General features: G+C 41.5%; 1 protein-coding gene across 2 annotated transcripts in view; it reads right to left on the reverse strand.

Moving 5' to 3' along the window:
* Positions 1-20,336, reverse strand: part of LOC136829234 (uncharacterized) — a 59,673-nt gene that overhangs the window by 6,165 nt on the left and 33,172 nt on the right. For both annotated transcript variants that reach the window (XR_010850332.1, XM_067087533.1), the window contains exon 2: positions 1,134-1,409. Coding sequence is in view for 1 of the 2 variants with exons in the window: in XM_067087533.1 (XP_066943634.1) it covers positions 1,134-1,409 (276 nt within the window). In the remaining variant the exon portion in view is untranslated. The remainder of the gene's footprint in view (positions 1-1,133; positions 1,410-20,336) is intronic.

Below are 20,336 nucleotides of genomic sequence, written 5' to 3' on the forward strand. Positions count from 1 at the left end.
GCGGAGAGAAAATGGCTATTCGGGTGAAAATGCTCGCATAAACAACATAAGCACACTTCCATACTCCACACTGTACACACACTGTTTCCACACTGGAAGAGCCTTTGCAATAAAATGTCTGAATATATGTGAAGAGGATCAGCTTATTATTTGTTAGCATAAAACCATTCTATTCTATTCTTCAGTCAACAGTAATTACGTTCACACTGTTTCCACACTGGAAGAGCCTTTGCAATAAAATGTCTGAATATATGTGAAGAGGATCAACATATTATTTGTTAGCATAAAACCATTGCATTCTATTCTCCAGTCAACAGTAATTACTTTTTAGATAAATATATTATTGAAAACTGCATAACAAACTCAGCGAAACGAAAATTTCTTAAGCCTTTTTTTCACAGAAAATTATTTTACTCTATTTGATCCTAAACTAGACATTTAAAAATGTGATCCAACAGAAATGAACTAAACAGCAAGAATATCCCTGGGGATACCTTTTTTCATATAAAAAGCATCCAAGATTTTCTATATTTGCTAACCTCTTTACATAAAACTAGGTTGAAGCCATACTCCCATAAGGTTTCTTTTATATAAGAATATATTGCAGCAAATTGTCAAATAAACAAACTTACATAATCACTGGGCGCATGACATTCAATATCACAAACGAAGCAAGATGCTTTGGTTAAAATATTCACATGGGAAAAATTAATAATATTCCAAAATTATAATGAATCACTCTAAAAATGAATTATGTATGAATCACTCTAAAAATGAAATATGTATCGCGATCATTCAACTCTTATGCAGATACATCAGTGACGAGCAGTGAAATATTGGAACATTTTTTTCTCTGACCTAAGAAGTGGACTCAGTCCCCATTCCAGTGCCGAATTCAAAATGCAGATCTAATCTATATACGTGATTTTGATTTTGTACAAGACGCGATAAAGAGAAAAGTTGCAAAAAACCAGACCACATTTTTTCTCTGATCTAAGAAGTGGAATTCTTTAGCTACAAGACTCAGCCTCCATTCCAGTGCTAAATTCAAAATGCAGACCTACTCTATATACGTGATTTTGATTTTGTACAAGAAAAAGTTGCAAAAAACCAGACCACCATCTCTCGCTCACCTTCATGTTGACATAGGCCATGATTTCTTCGCTGTCCGACACTGAAGTATCTGGGGCGGGGTTGTCCATGTACTCCCGGAACGGATGGGCGTCGTTGGGCGTGGTCGCGGGCGTGGGGGCGTCTGTCGAGTGGCCGTTGCTGGAGCTGTACGCCGTCGTCGCCGTGCGGGTGGTCTTCAGGTTGAGGACGCCCGTGTTGGCCTCGGTCACTGCGACGGACTTCATCATCTCGAGGACGTGACGGTGGACCTCAGTCTTCTCCGTGTCCGTCAGAACCTGCCGAAGGGGAAGTGGGTGAGTGGGGTCTTTGTCTCGCTCTCTCGTAATTTTCGTAGCCATGTGGCCTAAAGTCATAATTGTGAACGCCTGGTGACTTAAACAATTAAAATATTCCATGGAATAAAAACAATATTATTTGTAGGGGAAGCAACAAAAAAATTATAAAAACTACAGCTTTCATTGTACGGCGTAGCTGAAAAGGTACACATATACGATAATGATGCACAAAATAAATGTGTGATAGCTAAAAACTGATCCTGAATCTTGTCAAGACCAGTAACTCAAATTGGGAGTGTCAACTCCTTAGATATCTTGCCGTGACCTATCGACTGCTTTTATTAAGAGAATTTACTTCCATAAACCAGTACCGGTACGTAGTTTTCTGATTTGCTAAAAGCTACAGTAGTAATAATAATAATAATAATAATAATAATAATAATAATAATAATAATAATCCGTCGGCAATAATAATAATAATAATAATAATAATAATAATAATAATCCGTCGGCAATAAAAATTCTAACAATGGGCTTGATACGAACGCAAGTACAATATATACTTAGCAATTCATGAGAGAGAGAGAGAGAGAGAGAGAGAGAGAGAGAGAGAGAGAGAGAGAGAGAGAGAGAGAGAGAGAGAGAGAGAGAGAGAGAGAAAGCTGAAAGTATGACTAATTTCCTGAGTCATAATATTTCCAAGAAAGAGGCAGGAAGAACGTTCATGAGTGCGCGGCCTTCGATATTTATCTGTGACGAATGAAGAAGTGAAATGTTGGAGATATACACACGTACATACTTAACCTAAGTATATATACATTTATGCTTCCACAACAATGCAAGTGTTTAACACTAGTATATCTATAAAAATACGAAAGCATTCACGTCTACGTTTCATGTCTGATATATAAAATAATAGTTTTGTTTTCTGGGGAACATGAAACCCAACCGTACTGAGAGAGAGAGAGAATGGGTTCTATATATGTAATCTCTAAGCACCGCCAAACCGTGACACAAAATTATTTCTTTCTTTATCGACTGATTCATTTATTTATTTACTAACTTATTTATTTATTTCACATCTGATACACTGGTCAAGCTGCGAAACCTTTCCCTGAAAACACTCGACACATTCAAAAAGCACGCCGCATTACCCGGACCGTTGCAGCCTCATGCTCGCTCTCCGAGGGACAGCCATTCTGTCATTGTTCCCACAGGCTCATAAGTTGCGCGGGCACGCCGCCGCTCTCGGCTCTCGTATACCTGATGGCTTACAGGACCCTTGGGGAAGGGACGCGCATTCGCATATAGCGCTGTTGGCTATCTTCTCCTCAAAGGCTTTTTTTTTTTGTGTATGTGTGAGCGCATGCATGCTGCAACATTTGCTTGCTGAAATGCAGCGGCGACGTGCAACATTTTTCCGGTGAAGCCGTGTAACCCAAACATATTTCCGCTATATCACAAGTGTCGCGACTTATTGCGGCTGCTAACCACGCTTCGTATCTTAGCTTATTAACTGCACAGATGATAAGACTCTCGGGGACTGAACGAGCCGTTTACGTTTCACGTTCTTTATGAATAAAATGAGTCAATAATATCTTCTCTTAATCAATAAAGTACGAATTCGACTTAGTTATTGGCAATCGTATATGTCTTAAAAAAAAATTGATGTTTTCGCCGATATGATTCTACTTTATGGGATCGAATACACAGCACGAAAGATTAGTCACGTCTCTCTCTCTCTCTCTCTCTCTCTCTCTCTCTCTCTTTCCCCGCGTGGTCGACACGTGAAATATTTCTAGCTGTTCCTCGCTGCCTGCACATGAAACTAGCTCTCTCTCTCTCTCTCTCTCTCTCTCTCTCTCTCTCTCTCTCTCTCTCTCTCTCTCTCTCTTTAAAGCCAGCACGTGAGATTTTTTTTTCTTGGGGGTGGGGGGGGGGTGTTAAGGGGAGGGAGACGAATATAATCGGCAACCTGACATTCGTAAATTAATTCACACGACCAGCTGAATCATGCTGCACTTATGTGGCTCCACATATGTTCTGGTCCGCAGTGACGAAAATATGAGAGTTGAAAAGGCAAGTCTTGGTCCTAGGGACGGTAAGTACCGTCCCAAAGCGCGTTACGGGGGGGTCTTCATGAGAGAGAGACGGAGAGTCTATAAGCAAGGAATTAGCTATCGTTTGTCACATATATAAAAAATTATACATATATGTGTGTATATATATGTATGTATGTATGTATATATATATACACACACATTTATAAACATCGTTTACCAAAATATTTGATATATAGAATTCTGTGGAATCTCAAGTTACCAAATTGCCTCGCCCGACATCCACGTGAATGTGTTCTCACTTTGCATGGCAATAAAATCGCGAGGAGGAGGAATAATAAAAAATGGGGGAGATGAGAGGAGAAGGAGAAGTTGACGGAGGACAGGAAGAGACAGGGTTGGATAGGAAGTAAATCTTCTCGACAAGTCGTCAGGCACGAACGCGTGTTCTCTCTCTCTCTCTCTCTCTATCTCTCTCTCTCTCTCTCTCTCTCTCTCTCTCTCTCACATCTTTTCCTCTCCACCTCTGAAGCTTAAGTCTCTCTCTCTCTCTCTCTCTCTCTCTCTCTCTCTCTCTCTCTCTCTCTCTATAAAGCTTAAGCCTCCTCCCTCTCTCTCTCTCTCTCTCTCTCATCTTTTCCTCTCCACCTCTGAAGCTTAAACCTCCTCTCTCTCTCTCTCTCCACCTCTGAAGCTTAAGCTTCCTCTCTCTCTCTCTCTCTCTCTCTCTCTCTCTCTCTCTCTCTCTCTCTCTCATCTTTTCCTCTCCACCTCTGAAGCTTAAACCTCCTCTCTCTCTCTCTCTCTCTCTCTCTCTCTCTCTCTCTCTCTCTCCCACCTCTAAAGCTTAAGCTTCCTCTCTCTCTCTCTCTCTCTCTCTCTCTCTCTCTCTCTCTCTCTCTCTCTCTCTCTCTCTCTCTCTCGCCATCCCCAGAAGAATACCCAGTAAGAAAACAACGAGAACCAAACGCCCCGACGTCACGAGGATAACGAAAGAATGTCGAAGAACGAGAAAGACGGGAAAACCTGGAGCGAAGGCGCGAAGGGCAAGACCCTCCTGACAGGTATTGCCTGGATGGCGGGCAATTCCCTTTTACCCCGGGGGGGGGGGGTTGGCAGTTCTTCTTGCGAGGGAAGCGGGCAAGGGAATTGATCGAGATTTTTTTTACCTACTGTTTACTTTAACAATAAGTAAAAGGAATTGGTAATGGTCTTCTTCTTGGCTCTTAGATCATGTTCGTGAGGACTGCATTTCAGCCCTCGATGACCACGGTAGCTGCGACGCCCCGTTTGTCATGTCGGATCAGTCAGTCATCCGGAGTGGATCAAGCCCGGGAATCAGCGATGAGAGAGAGAGAGAGAGAGAGAGAGAGAGAGAGAGAGAGAGAGAGAGAGAGAGAGAGAGAGGAGGAGGAGGAGGTGAGGGGAAATCAGGGGGGAAGAAAGAGGATGAGACGAAACGAGAAGAACTGGGGAGATGAGAGGATGAGGAAGAGGCAAGTGGGTAAGGCGTAGGAGGAGAAAGGTGCAAAATAGGGAAGAGGAATAAGAAGAAGAAGAAAAAAAAAAAGAGAAAATAAGAAAGAAGAGGATATGAGCGAGATAAAGAATCATGAGATGTTTATTAATGATAAGAATCGGCAAGAACAAATCCGTCCGACATTCACAAAGCAAACGGTACACCTTCACAAGCTGTGGGCGTCCGCCCGTCACCCGACAAAATGCCCAGAGTTCAAATTCGGCAACGACTACAAGGGACAACAGAACACGCGGCCCTGATTCAATGGCCACGTCTTACGGAGGGCACAGGGCAAGACAGGGACGGGGAAATTGAAAACTCGGGGAATGGACAGGACACTGGGAGTGTCTTGTACAGCTTCGCTGTCCTTTCAGAAACAGTGGTGATCTAAAATAGAAGTTCCTGTGATTGTGATTGTGTGTGTGTGTGTGTTTGTGTGCGTGTGTATATGTGTATGTGTCCAAAATATATCAACAAGACATACACATGAATATATACACACTCAGTATAATGCATGCATGGGATCTTTCCTACATATTTAACCTTTGCGGCGTGTTGAGTACAAGCCCGTTGGGGATTACCGTAAAAAAACATGAACAAAAAACTGTAAATATCATAAAGATAATGACCCCCCCCCCAAAAAAATATTAGTCCTAGATAACGACCCCCGAAAACCCTTGGGGGTCACTGTCTGGGAAAGATCCCTTGCATGTATACAGGAGAAGAGGCCAAGTAAAACCACGTGATTTATCTACTGACTCCTGTTGTTTTCGAGCGAAGCCGGTCCGTGACGTTGAGGTGTCCGAGAGATATTGACCCATTGTTCCCCCGAGAAGAAAAATAACAGCAAAACTATAAAATGAAATTTCTTCAAATCTCCTGAGTCTCTCTCTCTCTCTCTCTCTCTCTCTCTCTCTCTCTCTCTCTCTCTCTCTCTCTAAATAGCACGCCTTCTGACGAATGCTGAAACCTTGACTCTCGTTCCAAGTCCTATGCATCCCCAACACGTGATCTTTGCAAGATGAACATTCCAGTGGGCTCTGGTTAGAAAGACCAGCTACCATTTTTAGCAAGAACGAAGACGTAGTCTCTCTCTCTCGCTCTCTCTCTCTCTCTCTCTCTCTCTCTCTCTCTCTCTCTCTCTCTCTCTCTCTCTCTCTCTGTGGCACTACTTTTCCAATTCCAGAGTCAGATCTGACACTGCTGTCAATAAACATTACAAGTCATGGCCAAATCCCCACAAGGAAAGACCCCGATTAGGTAATCCCCATACCCCCGGGGGAAGTGGAGTTATTCACCAGGTATCCTCCACTGGTATCTATCTCTCCCTTATCACCGTGAGCTCGTCTCAAGCACTCACTCCCTTTGATTAATCTCCTTATCACTGCTTATGCTTGCCCGAGAGAAATTTCACCATGGAAATGTTCTCCTCGCATGACGATAATGCCTGACCAAGTTCAGACGGAAACAAGGGAATCTGAAGGCATTGCACCAATCCTCTAAAATTATTTAATGGTGGTGGGCAGAAGAAGAAAGCCATTCATTCAACGCAAACATCCCTTACGGAAAAACCAGCCAAAATATATAAAATAAAAAACGCTGCCACCATAACGAGAAACGTACAGCTAACCTTTCGCATTCTCTCGGTGCAATTGAAAAACCAGAGGCGAGGCACCATCAAAATACGACACACTATGCAAAATACAATCGTAAAAAAAAAAAAAAAAAGAGGAAACGCCACGAAAATGCATGAACAGGACCTGAGCCCTCAGATTATGGAAGTCTGACGTCAAAATAACATCTGCGCGGTCGCCTGATTTGTAAGCATGATAAGATAGCTACCTCTTCTGAATGGCTAATAAGCCCAGGGATCGCTCCGGCTAGGTGGCTATGCACCAGCTACTATAACGGCTGTATGGATGCCCATGGTATGGCCAGCCCCATGCCCAAAGTCAGTCGGGGTCATGGGATGGAATAGAGAGTTTAAGCCGAAGCCAAGCGCTGGGACATATGAGGTCATTCAGCGCTGGAAAGGAAATTGAGAGTTGGTAGGTTGAAAGGTGTAACTCGGAGGAAAATCTTTTGCAGGTGCACCATGAAATAATTGTTAGGAGAAGGGGGCTAGCAAGATGGAAGAAAGATAATATGAATGGAGGTACAGTAAAAGAAACGAACGAGAGAGAGAGAGAGAGAGAGAGAGAGAGAGAGAGAGAGAGAGAGAGAGAGAGAGAGAGAGAGAGAGAGGTCTGCTCATTAATTGCGCCAGGACAGGTCAAGGTTATGCAGTGTCACACTTAATAGCGGGGTGTGTGTGTGTGTGTGTGTGTGTGTGTGTGTATGAGTGAGTGAGTGAGTGAGTGAGTGAGTGAGTGAGATGTAAACCCATTATTTTCCGCAATTACTGATAAAGATAAATAAAGTGATAGTATGTCAAGTCATGTTTAAACTCACACATATGAATAACAACAAAAACACCAATAATAAAAATAACAAATTTACTCTCTGAAACCTTCACTGACTAAAAAAAAAAATAAGCAAACAAACAATTTCCACACACCATAAAACAAACAAATTATGGACATCCAACAAAGAATCGGAGCCGATGAATCTACATAAAAATACGCGAGTGTGACATGCCTCCGAACAGCTACGAAGGCCGCCGAATGAGACAACGTCTAAACAGGGCTATAACTAAGTAGGACAGGACGAACAACAACAAAAACAAGGAAACACCAAAACAACTCCCGCCCAGCTCAACAACAAGGTCTCGCGCGCGGCCCTGCCAACGGTTTTCGAAAAATGGCGCGAAGACTCCTCAGATTCCGTCCCGCCCGTTCCTTCCCGGAGTCGCTGTGCTTATTGCGTCGATATTTAACTAATAACTAATATAGATATTATATTTTGAACTGTACACTAAACGCTTTTCAATTAACTTTGCAAAGATAGCACCGAGTATTGCGCTGCTGCGCAATTTCATTCGCCCTAAAATAATCAATTTTCTACTCGAATGCGCACGACATGAAATCGTTGAAAAATTCGCCGGGGAAACACAATGAAAACCATCTGATAACAATCCCGCGAGAAACTGTACTGCGATGACCTTGGGGCAGCCACGCAACGCAATGGGTGATCCTTCTTTTATTATTTTTTTTTTAAACCTTTGCTTGAAAACATTTACTAAAATGACAACTGAACAAAGTTTGACATGTTCACCGAATTGTATTTTTCTAGGTACTTCGAAAATCATACTGGGATTAATGTTTGATGTTTCAAAACTCTGTTTAGTATAGTTTCTGTAACTACCGATTAAAAAAATCCTTATCTCTATTTATCTGTAAAGCTTGATTTATGCAAAACTCTATCCATTCAATACAGTTTCAGCATCTCCCATTGAAAACATCCTTATCTATCTCTGAACTCTAAAAATTTTACTTCGCGTATTTTAAGAATACCGCCATTTCTCCCACACCTGTTTTTTTTTTGTTCCTACCTTCTCTATTTCCACCTCCCACCCACCTACTCCCATTCCTCCGTCTCCCTACCGCCATCTGAGTAGGGGAATGGGGGGATGGGGTGGGGAGAGAGAGAAGGAGAAGGCTATAGCACCGACAGAAGCCCCGTACACCAAATCAATATCCTACTTCCAACCCTTCACGCTGTTTCCTACTAAGGATATAGCACCCGCCTTAGGCTGGCTGGCTGGCTCTCTCTCTCTCTCTCTCTCTCTCTCTCTCTCTCTCTCTCTCTCTCTCTCCTCTTCGTTATTATTATTTATCGGTTGATATTACCAAGCAATAAATAATCAAATCTCTGTCTATTTCTCTCTTATCATCATAAACTTACACTTTAATTGCTAAGCAACCAATCTTAATCTCCCTCTCCCCCTATCCTTAATAAACTAACTGCCTCTCTCACATTCCTCTTCCTTCACTTCTACTGACGTTTCCTTATTTCAGAATCCCAGTCCCTGTCTCGAAGAGTATAGCGAAGAAAGACTATAGACTAACCATCAGAGATTAAGAAATTCACCTCTGACCTACATCTGAGGCAGCCATGTTCATAACGGTGACCTATAATTCCGGAGGAAGATTCTGTATGGAATATAATCATTTCATGACTTACGAAAGTGGTCCCCTAGGGAGGGAGTGCCGTCAGCGAACCACACGGGGTGCACTGTAGGCATTACTAGAGGTTCTTTTCAGCGTCCCTTCGGCCCCTAGCTGCAACCCCTTTCGTCCCTTTTCACTGCACCTCAATTTTCTTGTTATCTTTCTTCCATCTTGCTATCCACCCTCTCCAAACATTTATTTCAGACATACCAACTCTCAATTTCCTTCCCATCGCTGAATGACCTCATAGATTCCCAGCGCTTGGCCTAAACTCTATGTGCCATTCCATTCCGTTACGAAAGTGGTGATTCGTAATTCTTTACGCTGGTACGAGATTGGTGATTCCCATATTCAAGATGTGTTAGTTTACGAGAATGGAAATTGTTCTACAAAGTCACGAGAATGGCGATTCTCTTCAGACTTTACGTAGTTGTGAGAATAACGAGCTTCAATTTCTAATGGCGTGCTCAGTAGTGATTCTCAGATACTTTATACAGATAAAAGTAGAGTTCCTGAATATTTATGATTAAAATGAGTGTGATTCTTATGACGGTGACGTCGTGAAAATTACCGTTTATTATGTGCTTGATTAGGCTTTCTCTGCTATATCATTTCATCCTGGTTTTCCGTATGATTGCGTGCTTCCTTAAAGCAAAAAACAACAACAATATTAATAATTAGGAACAAATTAAACACGAAGTCCAGCCTCTAACACTCCAATTCCCATCGGAAGATAAAAGAGAGAGAGAGAGAGAGAGAGAGAGAGAGAGAGAGAGAGAGAGAGAGAGAGAGAGAAGAGAAAGGAATACAGACGAAAACCGCCCCCGCTTCTCCTCCTTAAGACAACTCCACAATAAATCACGTAGGCCTACTATCGCGGAGGGGCGATAATCACGCGCGCCAACCCCTATTGATCGATCAGCGCCAATCACACAATGACTAATCGGTCTCTCGCCCTCAAAGACCGTGACAAGAAGGTGTCCTCGCTTCCGAATGGCGTAGTGGAGACCCAACGATGCAGAGAACGTACAAAAAACGTACGAAAGATCAGGCCTACAGTAAAACCAAAATGATAACGAACTGTTCCATCCCATCCTTTCTCTCTATAACATGAAATCTCTCCCCTACTCACTGGGACTTGCTTATATAACACTTTCTCTCCCACTATATGCCCATTTCATTTCTGGCCCAGTGGTTAAATTGGACCGAATGGTATCAAAACCAGTGAAGGCGTTCCTCACACCAGAAACTGCACTTGCACCAACTATTAATTAGCCTTTCCTCGGCAGAATCTCAATCATCAGTTACGGGCTGCTCTAGTAGACCGACAGACCGTGCCAGCACAAAGTCCAGCTAAATCTAAATCTAAATTCATCCATCCACGAACATGGCTGTCATTAGCTACCTTGCCAAACTCCTCCTGACTACAGTTAATCATGAAATCCTACTTATCCATCCAGTTATAGGCCTACTTAACTGACAACCTGCCATCACTTGCGGAGCCAGTAACAGTACTTTTTCTTTTATCGCATTGTAGCATTTATTTTCGTCAGTGAGTCTGGGTTATATACTGGGCATTTTTATAATTCACTTAACTGATTAAAAACTAAATCGTCCTTATCACACTGTGCTATCAAAACAGTTTAATGTATGATATCAAATCTTTATTTACTGCAATTTTTTTTAACTATAAATCATCCTTTACTCGTCATCAAATAGTGTCAAGGTGTTTACCCTTATTGACCTGGTTTAAGGAAGGAAGATATGGCAGCGTTCTTGCCACATCTGCATTACACCCCAATTTAGGCCAAGGGTTTAAGAATCAAATCTGGGAAAAGCGACAACGCCGAAAACATACTACATATTCGTAGTCATTTTGGTCTGACTATAGTGAGCCATGTACTGCCAAACTTTATCATTCTTTTCCCGAATGGTTAAACAAGCGTCAGAGAAGGTCATTGCTGTATCTTTCCAGTTACTCCCTAGCTTTGGAATTCTCTTCCTGTTTCCCTTTTCCTTACCCCTGATCCGTATTTTTCCACCTTTCAAGTGTACTTTCTCGAGGATTAAGCGGGTCTCTCTCTCTCTCTCTCTCTCTCTCTCTCTCTCTCTCTCTCTCTCTCTCTCTCTCTCTCCATTATTATCAAATGCACATTACACTTGCAAATGTCGTACATGAATATGTACATATGCATAAGCATTTTATAAATGAATAATATAAAACAACAAATCACTAATTTCTTGCCTATTCCAATTACATCAAACGTTTTGTGTAAAAATTACAGAGAGAGAGAGAGAGAGAGAGAGAGAGAGAGAGAACTTGGTGATCCGCAATCCTTGCTGAAGCTTCCTGACGAGGCGGGGGGGGGGTGTGTGGACAAAATAAACTTCAATCATTCAAAGTCACATTATAAGTGATACAACTAGCGAAGCAATAATAATAATAATAATAATTTTATTATTTCTATTTACAAAAACTATCACAAAAAAGATCCACTCATTATTATCAGCTTCTGCAAAATAAATCACAAAGTGGAAGGAGACGAACGGCAAGCAATATGAAGTTACAACTTGGAAGCTGAATAAACAACGAGAGAGAGAGAGAGAGAGAGAGAGAGAGAGAGAGAGAGAGAGAGAGAGAGAGAGAGAGAGAACCACAAAGAAAATAAAATGGGGCGGCAGAAAGATGCAGAACAAAAACAAAACCGAACCATCATTATGAATTTAATGAGCCATAAATCACACAATTTATGACGCGGACACTCGAGGGAATCGCTTTCGCCGAATGAGTCTATCAGTGGGGTCTCCTCGCTCGGCCTAGCGACATCAGCTCTTTGCTTAAATAGAATTCCATCTTTTTTTTAAGGTCTTGCTTTCAATGACGAGGAAACACGGCGGCTTCAATAAGTTGATGGTTGCTAAACATGATGTTTTGTACCGAGAATAATGAAATAAATCAGAACTGTAAAAAATATGTACAAAATAAAGTTTCTTGGAAACACTATACATGGTTTCCTGGGCTGAATGTCATCCTGTCGCCTGCAGTCAATAAAAACAGTATTCATAAAAACGACGAAATAAAAGCGAGTAAATTTTACCAGGCTTTAAGAATAAGCACTCTGATACACTGCTATCATGGGATTACACGTCAAGAATGACCATCAAACTAATTGTATACGTTTCTTTTTGATTACAAAAAAGTATTTATAATGATATAACCAGCAATTTTTTTTCTTAAAAAGCATGCTTTCGCATTGTTGAATGTCCCTACACGTAGAAAAAAAAGAAAAAGAAATCTGAAAACACTGATAATAATAAGTTGATTATTAAAACTGACACATACAAATGAATGGCTAAAACGATGGGGAAAAAGTGTACTCGAGTGAACACGGAAACTCGAACGCAAGACTATGAAACATCACAAACCAAAATTAGTTATCGTTGGTTATATGGTCAGTCAATATCAGTTTCAGACAATTAACGAGGGCAGTGCGGCGCCTGAAATAACACAAATACTACACATAACGGTGCAATTACGACTGACCGGGGATACTATCCGCCCTTAGCTACTAAATCAATACATGTCTGAAGAGTCGAACTAAATACCATAAGATTTCGACTACTTGGGTCCTCCATTCCAACAGTTACGAGATGTCAATCAGATCACGTACAAAAACCCTTGAACTTTCTCTGGCAACATATATCAATATCACAACCAGACCCGAGGAGTACAACGTGGTTTTAGCGATAACACAGGAGCGCTGCTATGGGATTCGTCTACTGCTCACATGAGGTGCAATATTTGACAAGGATTTCACTCAGATACGCAAAGATCTTCTCAATGCGCCACCTGACCTATTCATAGTGACGGCATAAAATTCCGCTAAGCTTAGACTTAAAAGTAGTAGTTTCATATAGTGTATATCTACATAAAAATTATCTTGGAAATAATGACACCAAAATTCTGATTGATGTAACTCTAGAAAGGTATAAATTACATTAATATATTCTGTAACTTCAACTCTTACAAATTAAAGAGTACAGACCTGTAATCTGTATCTTCAACATTTTACCTCACAAATTAAAAAGAGTACTGGCCTGTGTAGTGTATGTGTTTATCGATATACACGAGGGACACATGATTTACACTAACCGGGAGGTAGAGGAATGCCTCGTCGAGGCCCTCCCCTGAGTTAGCTTAAATATTATTACTAACAGCCGTAGGATTTTACTTGGGAGCTGAATACAAGGTGCAAGATCGAGTTCGAATTACTTCCTGTATCAGGGTCGCTAAAATCACTGGTGGCATTGCAGCATCTTAGCCCAACCGGAAAGACATCCAGGAACTTGTTTGAATATATGTAAGGACTGATTTGTTATAGTTTGAGGCCGATGACAAACGATGAAATACTAACAACCTCTGCAGGGTTACGATACAGAGTAAGGTAGGGCAGAAAGCACCAGACACTAGTTCTAAAACTGTGGGCACTGAAGACCAAAAGTTTCCGGTTTTAATGGCTTAGTAGATATGAATCCAAGCCCTCTTTAATTCTGTAGACTTATACAATTTTAACAGCATTCGTGCCTACGATGAGTGCTGCTTATTTTCAGTCCCTTCAGTCTAGCGCTACAGGATAGGGCCACCAAGTTATCAGTCTTTTTAGTGAAATTGTTTAGCACGCCTTCCAGCCTGTCTATTTGGCTATAGTTGGGTGTGAGGGCCAGCCAAACTGAGAAGCAATACTCTATGATTTGTCATAAAAAGTCACCTGACTGTTTACGACACTTTTCTGTGTTAAGCAGTCGCAGATGGTGACTCCCACATCTTTTACTTGGTGCACTCTGTCGCAATGGCATTTCCATCTTGGCTAAATAATGATCGTTATTTTCTTACTTCTTACCGAAGTGTATGTGCTCGAATTTCGTCCCCCCCCCCCCGACCATTAATTGCTGCTTTATTCATTTGCGCCTGGGGTTAGGCTGTGCTATCTATTTCATTGTGGAAGTGTTCAGTTTTTGCGGGATTCTGATAAGACCGAGACACGAGATTCATATATATATATATATATATATATATATATATATATATATATATATATATATAGAGAGAGAGAGAGAGAGAGAGAGAGAGAGAGAGAGAGAGAGAGAGAGAGAGAGAGAGAGAGAGACCCATCAACTTACTAAAACTGGCCTACGTTTACAAGGCCACCATTATAGACAAATGCAATGAGGATTTGTTTAACTGACAAAATGCGTTATAAATCATCTCATCATTACCACGCAGGTTGCAATGAAATTGCGTAATTACGGTTACCAGCTATTGAGCATGAGAGAGAGAGAGAGAGAGAGAGAGAGAGACTTACATAACACGACAGACTAGCTCCACAGCAACTTAGCCTATATGGCCACTGCAGGAAACATGACAACCGGCACTGAAAATGAGAGTCTGCACAGGGATGTCTCACCTTCGTAAGTAAACACTTACGAAACGCGCACACACACACACTTATACGCACGCACAAACGCACATACGCGCGCGCACGCACGCACACGCCAACCAACACCAGACACTTCCCTAGGATCGATATGCTGGCCCAAAGTGAGGCAAAGAGGTGTCACGCAGCTTCCTTCTCCTCACGATCGACCCCCTGGGAGGGGGAGGAGGGGGGATACCCTTGGAGAGAACCCCTAGACAATCCCTTGTGCCTAACCCCCCCCCACATCCGAAGTCCCCCTCCCCCCATTATTCCCACATCTACACAACACACACTTAAGCCCCACCTACCAAGACACCACCACCGTGGGCCCACACCACTCTTACCCTTCCGAATAAAACTCTCTCTCTCTCTCTCTCTCTCTCTCTCTCTCTCTCTCTCTCTCCTTCTTCTTCTTCTTCTTCTTCTTCTTCTTCTTCTTCTCTGTGGCAAGAGAATTTCCCGTTTCATAAGACAACATTGTCTTATAAATACTGTCATATGTTACTTGACCTCAAAATATTTTTACTCGAGTCATTTATACTCAGTATTATCTCGTTATCTTGCATCACTTATTATCCGCTTAAATTTATCATTTTTAACCACTGATGCTGTGACAATGTGCAAGATTAAAATAAGGTCACAAATTTAACTCTCCATTACCACAAATTCTGTAACTCTCAATTACCACATATTCTGAAACTAAGTGTTATTCATTACCACAAAGTGAAAATTTTACATGTATCAGAATTAAAAAGGTAACTACTGGCAGTCTTTTGCCAATAATTACAGATTAGTTTTTTCCTCTATTCTAGACAACTGTGATGTCCTTTGAACACAATGAATATTGTGAGATTCCTGTTCTCTGCAATATCCGTTTGACGAAGCTGTCATACTTAAAAATAAACTTGTGTACTGTCCTGCTGTCAGAGAACATGTTTCAAACATCTTGAAAAGATGTGTAAACATCATGTGAGAGAGAGAGAGAGAGAGAGAGAGAGAGAGAGAGAGAGAGAGAGAGAGAGAATCAATTTTATAGTAGAGAGAGAGAGAGAGAGAGAGAGAGAGAGAGAGAGAGAGAGAGAGAGAGAGAGAGAGAATCAATTTTATAGTAAGACAATTAATAAACGTAAGATGGTAATATATGCACTGACGGGAACTTGACAGAAAACTGAATTCGTGATTTTCCAACATCTGATAAGGCTAAGAATATATATTAGAAAAATAAAGTCAATTCCTTGAATCCCGCGTCCAAATGGGACCGAGCTCAGGGGTCCACACAAGGCCTTAAATACATGGCCAAGGTAGGATAGAAGATCCCGGGCGCCATTCCGAGCAAGAGAGACCGTCCTCGCATATAGTAGCCAATTCACTGCAGTAACAACAAGCGATTAAACCACATAACAACCTATCGATCACCATTCAATTAGCCGGAATGAAAGAGGGAGAGGAAGAAAAAAGAATATAGATACAAATTAATACGAAGAGAGACAATGAACTCGACAGCATTCTGAAAAGAGCGAAGAAGAAAAAAGAAACCATCGGGGAAAAATCAAATCGAACGCCATTCCCGGCCAATCACAACAAGATTCTTTTCAAGGGGATGTTTGCATAAGGGGAGGAGAATCCACGTGCAAAGCTTAGCACCAGTCCAGTACCTTAACCCCCCTGAGCCCGTCCTCGGGGGGTAGTCACCTCTCCAATACGTCTCTTCTTCTCTATGCCATACTTGCGAAGCCGTTTGTAGACTAATCAAGACGATTTTATGGCATACAATGTACTGTATATATGAACGTTTTGTTCAAGTTCAAAACAGAGAGAGAGAGAGAGTCGTTGCCACGTGAGCTACCTACAATAACACGCAACAAACATACACAGGAAGCTGTATATATAAACATTTTATTCAAGTTGAAGCTGTATATATATATATACAGTAGCTTCTGTTCAAGTTGTAAGTCAATGCCACGTGAACTACCTACAATAATACACATACATACACATACATATATATATATATATATATATATATATATATATATATATATATATACACGAACAAGGAACCCGCTAGCATTACTTGGATGCTATTCCCAACAGCAGCATTCCAACTCTTGACCAATATCGCCGCCTTGTCTGTGGCATCCAATCTCCTATTCCCGTTAAAGCTGCTGTATTAGAACACACTCTCTCTCTTTTAACGGTTTTCCCTTTGTCAAATAGTTTTCGCTCGTGTTTTAGGAGATGGTCACGCCAGACAGCTTGCAATCAATCGATTGAACGTGTTTTCATATCATTGCACTGTTCACAATGAGGCACACTGATTCTATATATAAGTATGTATAAATATGGATAGATAAATAGTCAAGATATATCATGATGCCTTTAAAGATGAACCTCCTAAACAAATGTGACGTCAACGAAAAAAATGAAACGGGGGAAGAGCGATCATCCAGTAATTTAAAACCGCAAGAAACTTCACCTAACTGACTCATCGCCCGATACCTGCAGGTGACTCGGCCTCTTTACGATGTCAGTTTTTCTAAATCGTTCATTTTTTCTTCTTTCCATTTTACCAATCGGCGTTATCTTCGCATTCTTTCTTTTTATATCTTATATTTATTCGTTCTTGAATATTCTATACAGCATGCGTTTCAGTGTTTATCCAGTTGGAGCATCGTGTTCAGCAAAGGACAATGACCGGGCGAATCAATGTCCTTCGTGGTCTAGACCATCAGAAGAAAAACAAATAGAGAATTTTAATTAGGGAGAAGGAGAGATGGAGGGTTTTATAACAATGAAGGGCGGCTCGGAAGAAATATTTCAAGTCAATGAAACAGAAAACAAAAAATGCAGATGATTAAAAAGTAAATTACAGAACACCAGCTCCATGTTTCCCTCATTAAAATATTACACTCACACAAATACTTCAGTAGAGAGAGAGAGAGAGTATTGGAAGCACCTTGCAATTACCAAACTGCCAATATACTTATGAAATATACAGCTATATCTGTTCGTGCTGTCGAACTCACTCACCCCGTGACTCGATCGTGTAAATCTGTGTACGTCGTGTGTACTTCTTTAATTACATCTCATTCCAAAACAGCATGAGCATACTGAAAGGTCGGTATCCACCTTTGTCGAAGTCCAGGGTAAACCTACTGCGAGGCGCTGGTACTAAACATGGCGGGAGCTTCTTGGGACGCCGTGTTTAGTACTAGCCCTCGGGGATCAAAGTATTACATACACCCATTTTTTATATCGTGTGGTCGACAAATTATATTAATAAACGATATCTTCGTGCGGCCGTCTACTTTACTTAGCATGAGTTTGCCCTGGACTTACATACGAGTACCTAAAACCAGAAAGCTCATGGTCATTTGGCAATCATTGCCAAACTCGTACGCGTAAGACAAGATTGCATGTCGAAAATATCGTACAATGTTACCTAATCGTAACAGGTGCACAGCAGAATTTCAAATATTTCATTAGGCTACTGACGAATAGGTATCGACAGACGTTGATTGGAAGGAAACTCTGATGTTGGTCCAGTGCTAACTGATCTACAAAGCCTCTGTGGTATCTACCTATTGGAGTATCATAGTCTCATGTTTTCAAACCATGGTCTCTGGCATAAGCACCACTATCTTAGCATTCCATCTCGCATGTTCTAAACAGACATAAATATTCGAAGAGTCTGTTTCACGACTCAACACAATTCACACGAACCTGAAGCTCATTCGTGGCAGACTTACTGTGTCTGTTTTGCTGAAACTGTCGCTTACGGAACTGGACTTTTCATGTGAGCAGCCCGGTGGTTTGAGTGCTTTAATTCTTCGGCGCACTGAGTTAAAACATGCCACCTCGTCATCAATACAAGACGTAAATACTTTCACATATCGTCTTAAAGGAGGCTGAACCGACTATATCCAATCAAGTTAATTCCACATTACAAAAAAACAAAAACAAAACAAAAAAAACCTGAAACAAAACGAACACTGTAAAATCCTGTAGTCTATCTCACACAGCACAAAATTACCTCGCATCCCCTCGGCGACCACGTCGAACAAATAAATAAATATGTCCATCAATAAGTTCAATAATAAAAGGCAAAGATACAAACAAATATATATAAATAAATAGCCCTCAATGACGGCTGACGAGATCCATCGACGACAAACAACAAACGCTGCCCATCGAAACTTTTTTTATTTCATTTCCTGCCTTTTATTAATATCTGAGGCTGATTCACCCAATGTAAAAATAACAGCATGTTATTGTTTTGGGTCATGCCGGGATGTATTTTTGGACCATTTGCAAAACGATAAAAAAAGCAATTGACTCGCGAGTGAATGGCGTCAGTGCACTCCTTCTTTATGGATTCACGCTCGACGCGTTTTATTTGTTTTTCTGGGAAGGACGTTGACAAGACCCGGTGTCTGCGCGTTCTACTGCAACAGCGTTTTAGTTTAGCTGGCTACCATTTAAATGGATGGCATTGCGGTCAAGAAAAATCTTAACACGACGCCACGGGAGCGAGTGTTTTCTGAAAACATTTTAGCATCTCTCAGCCAAACTCTGCACCATTATACAGTATTTGCTATCTAAAAGTTGTTCACGCTTCAACTTATCATTATTACTATTACTGGCTACTTGATAGGAAGTCTGGAGGCCTTATGCTATAAATGTTCTCCCGGGACACTGGCCTAACGAACAAATGCTGATTCCAAAGAAAGCATCGCCCCCAAAAGATTTTGTTATCGAGCCATTACTAGGACACGTGATTCACTTGAAACGTATGCAGTCATTCTCTCTCTCTCTCTCTCTCTCTCTCTCTCTCTCTCTCTCTCTCTCTCTCTCTCTCTCTCTCTCGACTGGAAGATCCCGCGAAGTTTTATTTACAAAAGGCGAAATCTGTTTGAAATCAGTGACTTATCACACTGAAATGCGGTTAAATCACTTTTAAGTTTGATAAGCTGCGTACGTAGAGGATATTATCTAGTCTAATACTATCTCCACGAAAAGCGTTGGAAATCGTAACACCAGGACTCACATAATACATTTCCTACCGTTCTCCCAACCCCCCACCCGCTTCTAAAGAGAACTTTTACCAACACCTTGTCTCTACTAACCCAACCCCCCATATATCACTCCTACCTCGCCTCCTCCAAATCCCTCATCCGTCCCCTATACACGCAAGAGGCTACACAATTGTAAACTGGACTATTTTATAACACTGACCATCGATACCACGTGGTCGAGCTAGCCGAAGTGGTCATGAGAATTCTCCCTCCCAACGCCTCTCACTTTCCTCATCCCTTCTACCTCACTCTTATCTCGAGGGTTGGGAAATGGTGGGGGAAGGAGAAATGTGGGAGAGGTTGAGTGGGGGGGGGGACAAATTACAATGGGTGAAATAGACTTTGGACACTCCCGGTAAAGCATCAGATGTTCAAATCGGTCGGCCTAGAAGAGTGGTTTCCAGTCGGCCTAAAATCGTGATTTCCAGTCGGCCTAGAATAGTGATTTCCAAAGCCCGCTGCGCTGTGAAATGCCAGCAAATTGATGTCAATGGCACCAAAACACCTGATCAACTCACAATGCAAGGAAAATACACAAACAAACAAAAAAAAAACCAGTCATCGTTGTTGACATGCACAAAGGCGAATGCTCACAGCCATCGCATCCATACAAAACTAAAACCAACACGCAGTCATGAACGGTCATGTTATTCAGATTAAAACAAACAATGCCAGTCGTTCTTCGAG

Source organism: Macrobrachium rosenbergii, chromosome 44, assembly GCF_040412425.1.
Source record: "Macrobrachium rosenbergii isolate ZJJX-2024 chromosome 44, ASM4041242v1, whole genome shotgun sequence".
NCBI classification, from domain to species: domain Eukaryota; kingdom Metazoa; phylum Arthropoda; class Malacostraca; order Decapoda; family Palaemonidae; genus Macrobrachium; species Macrobrachium rosenbergii.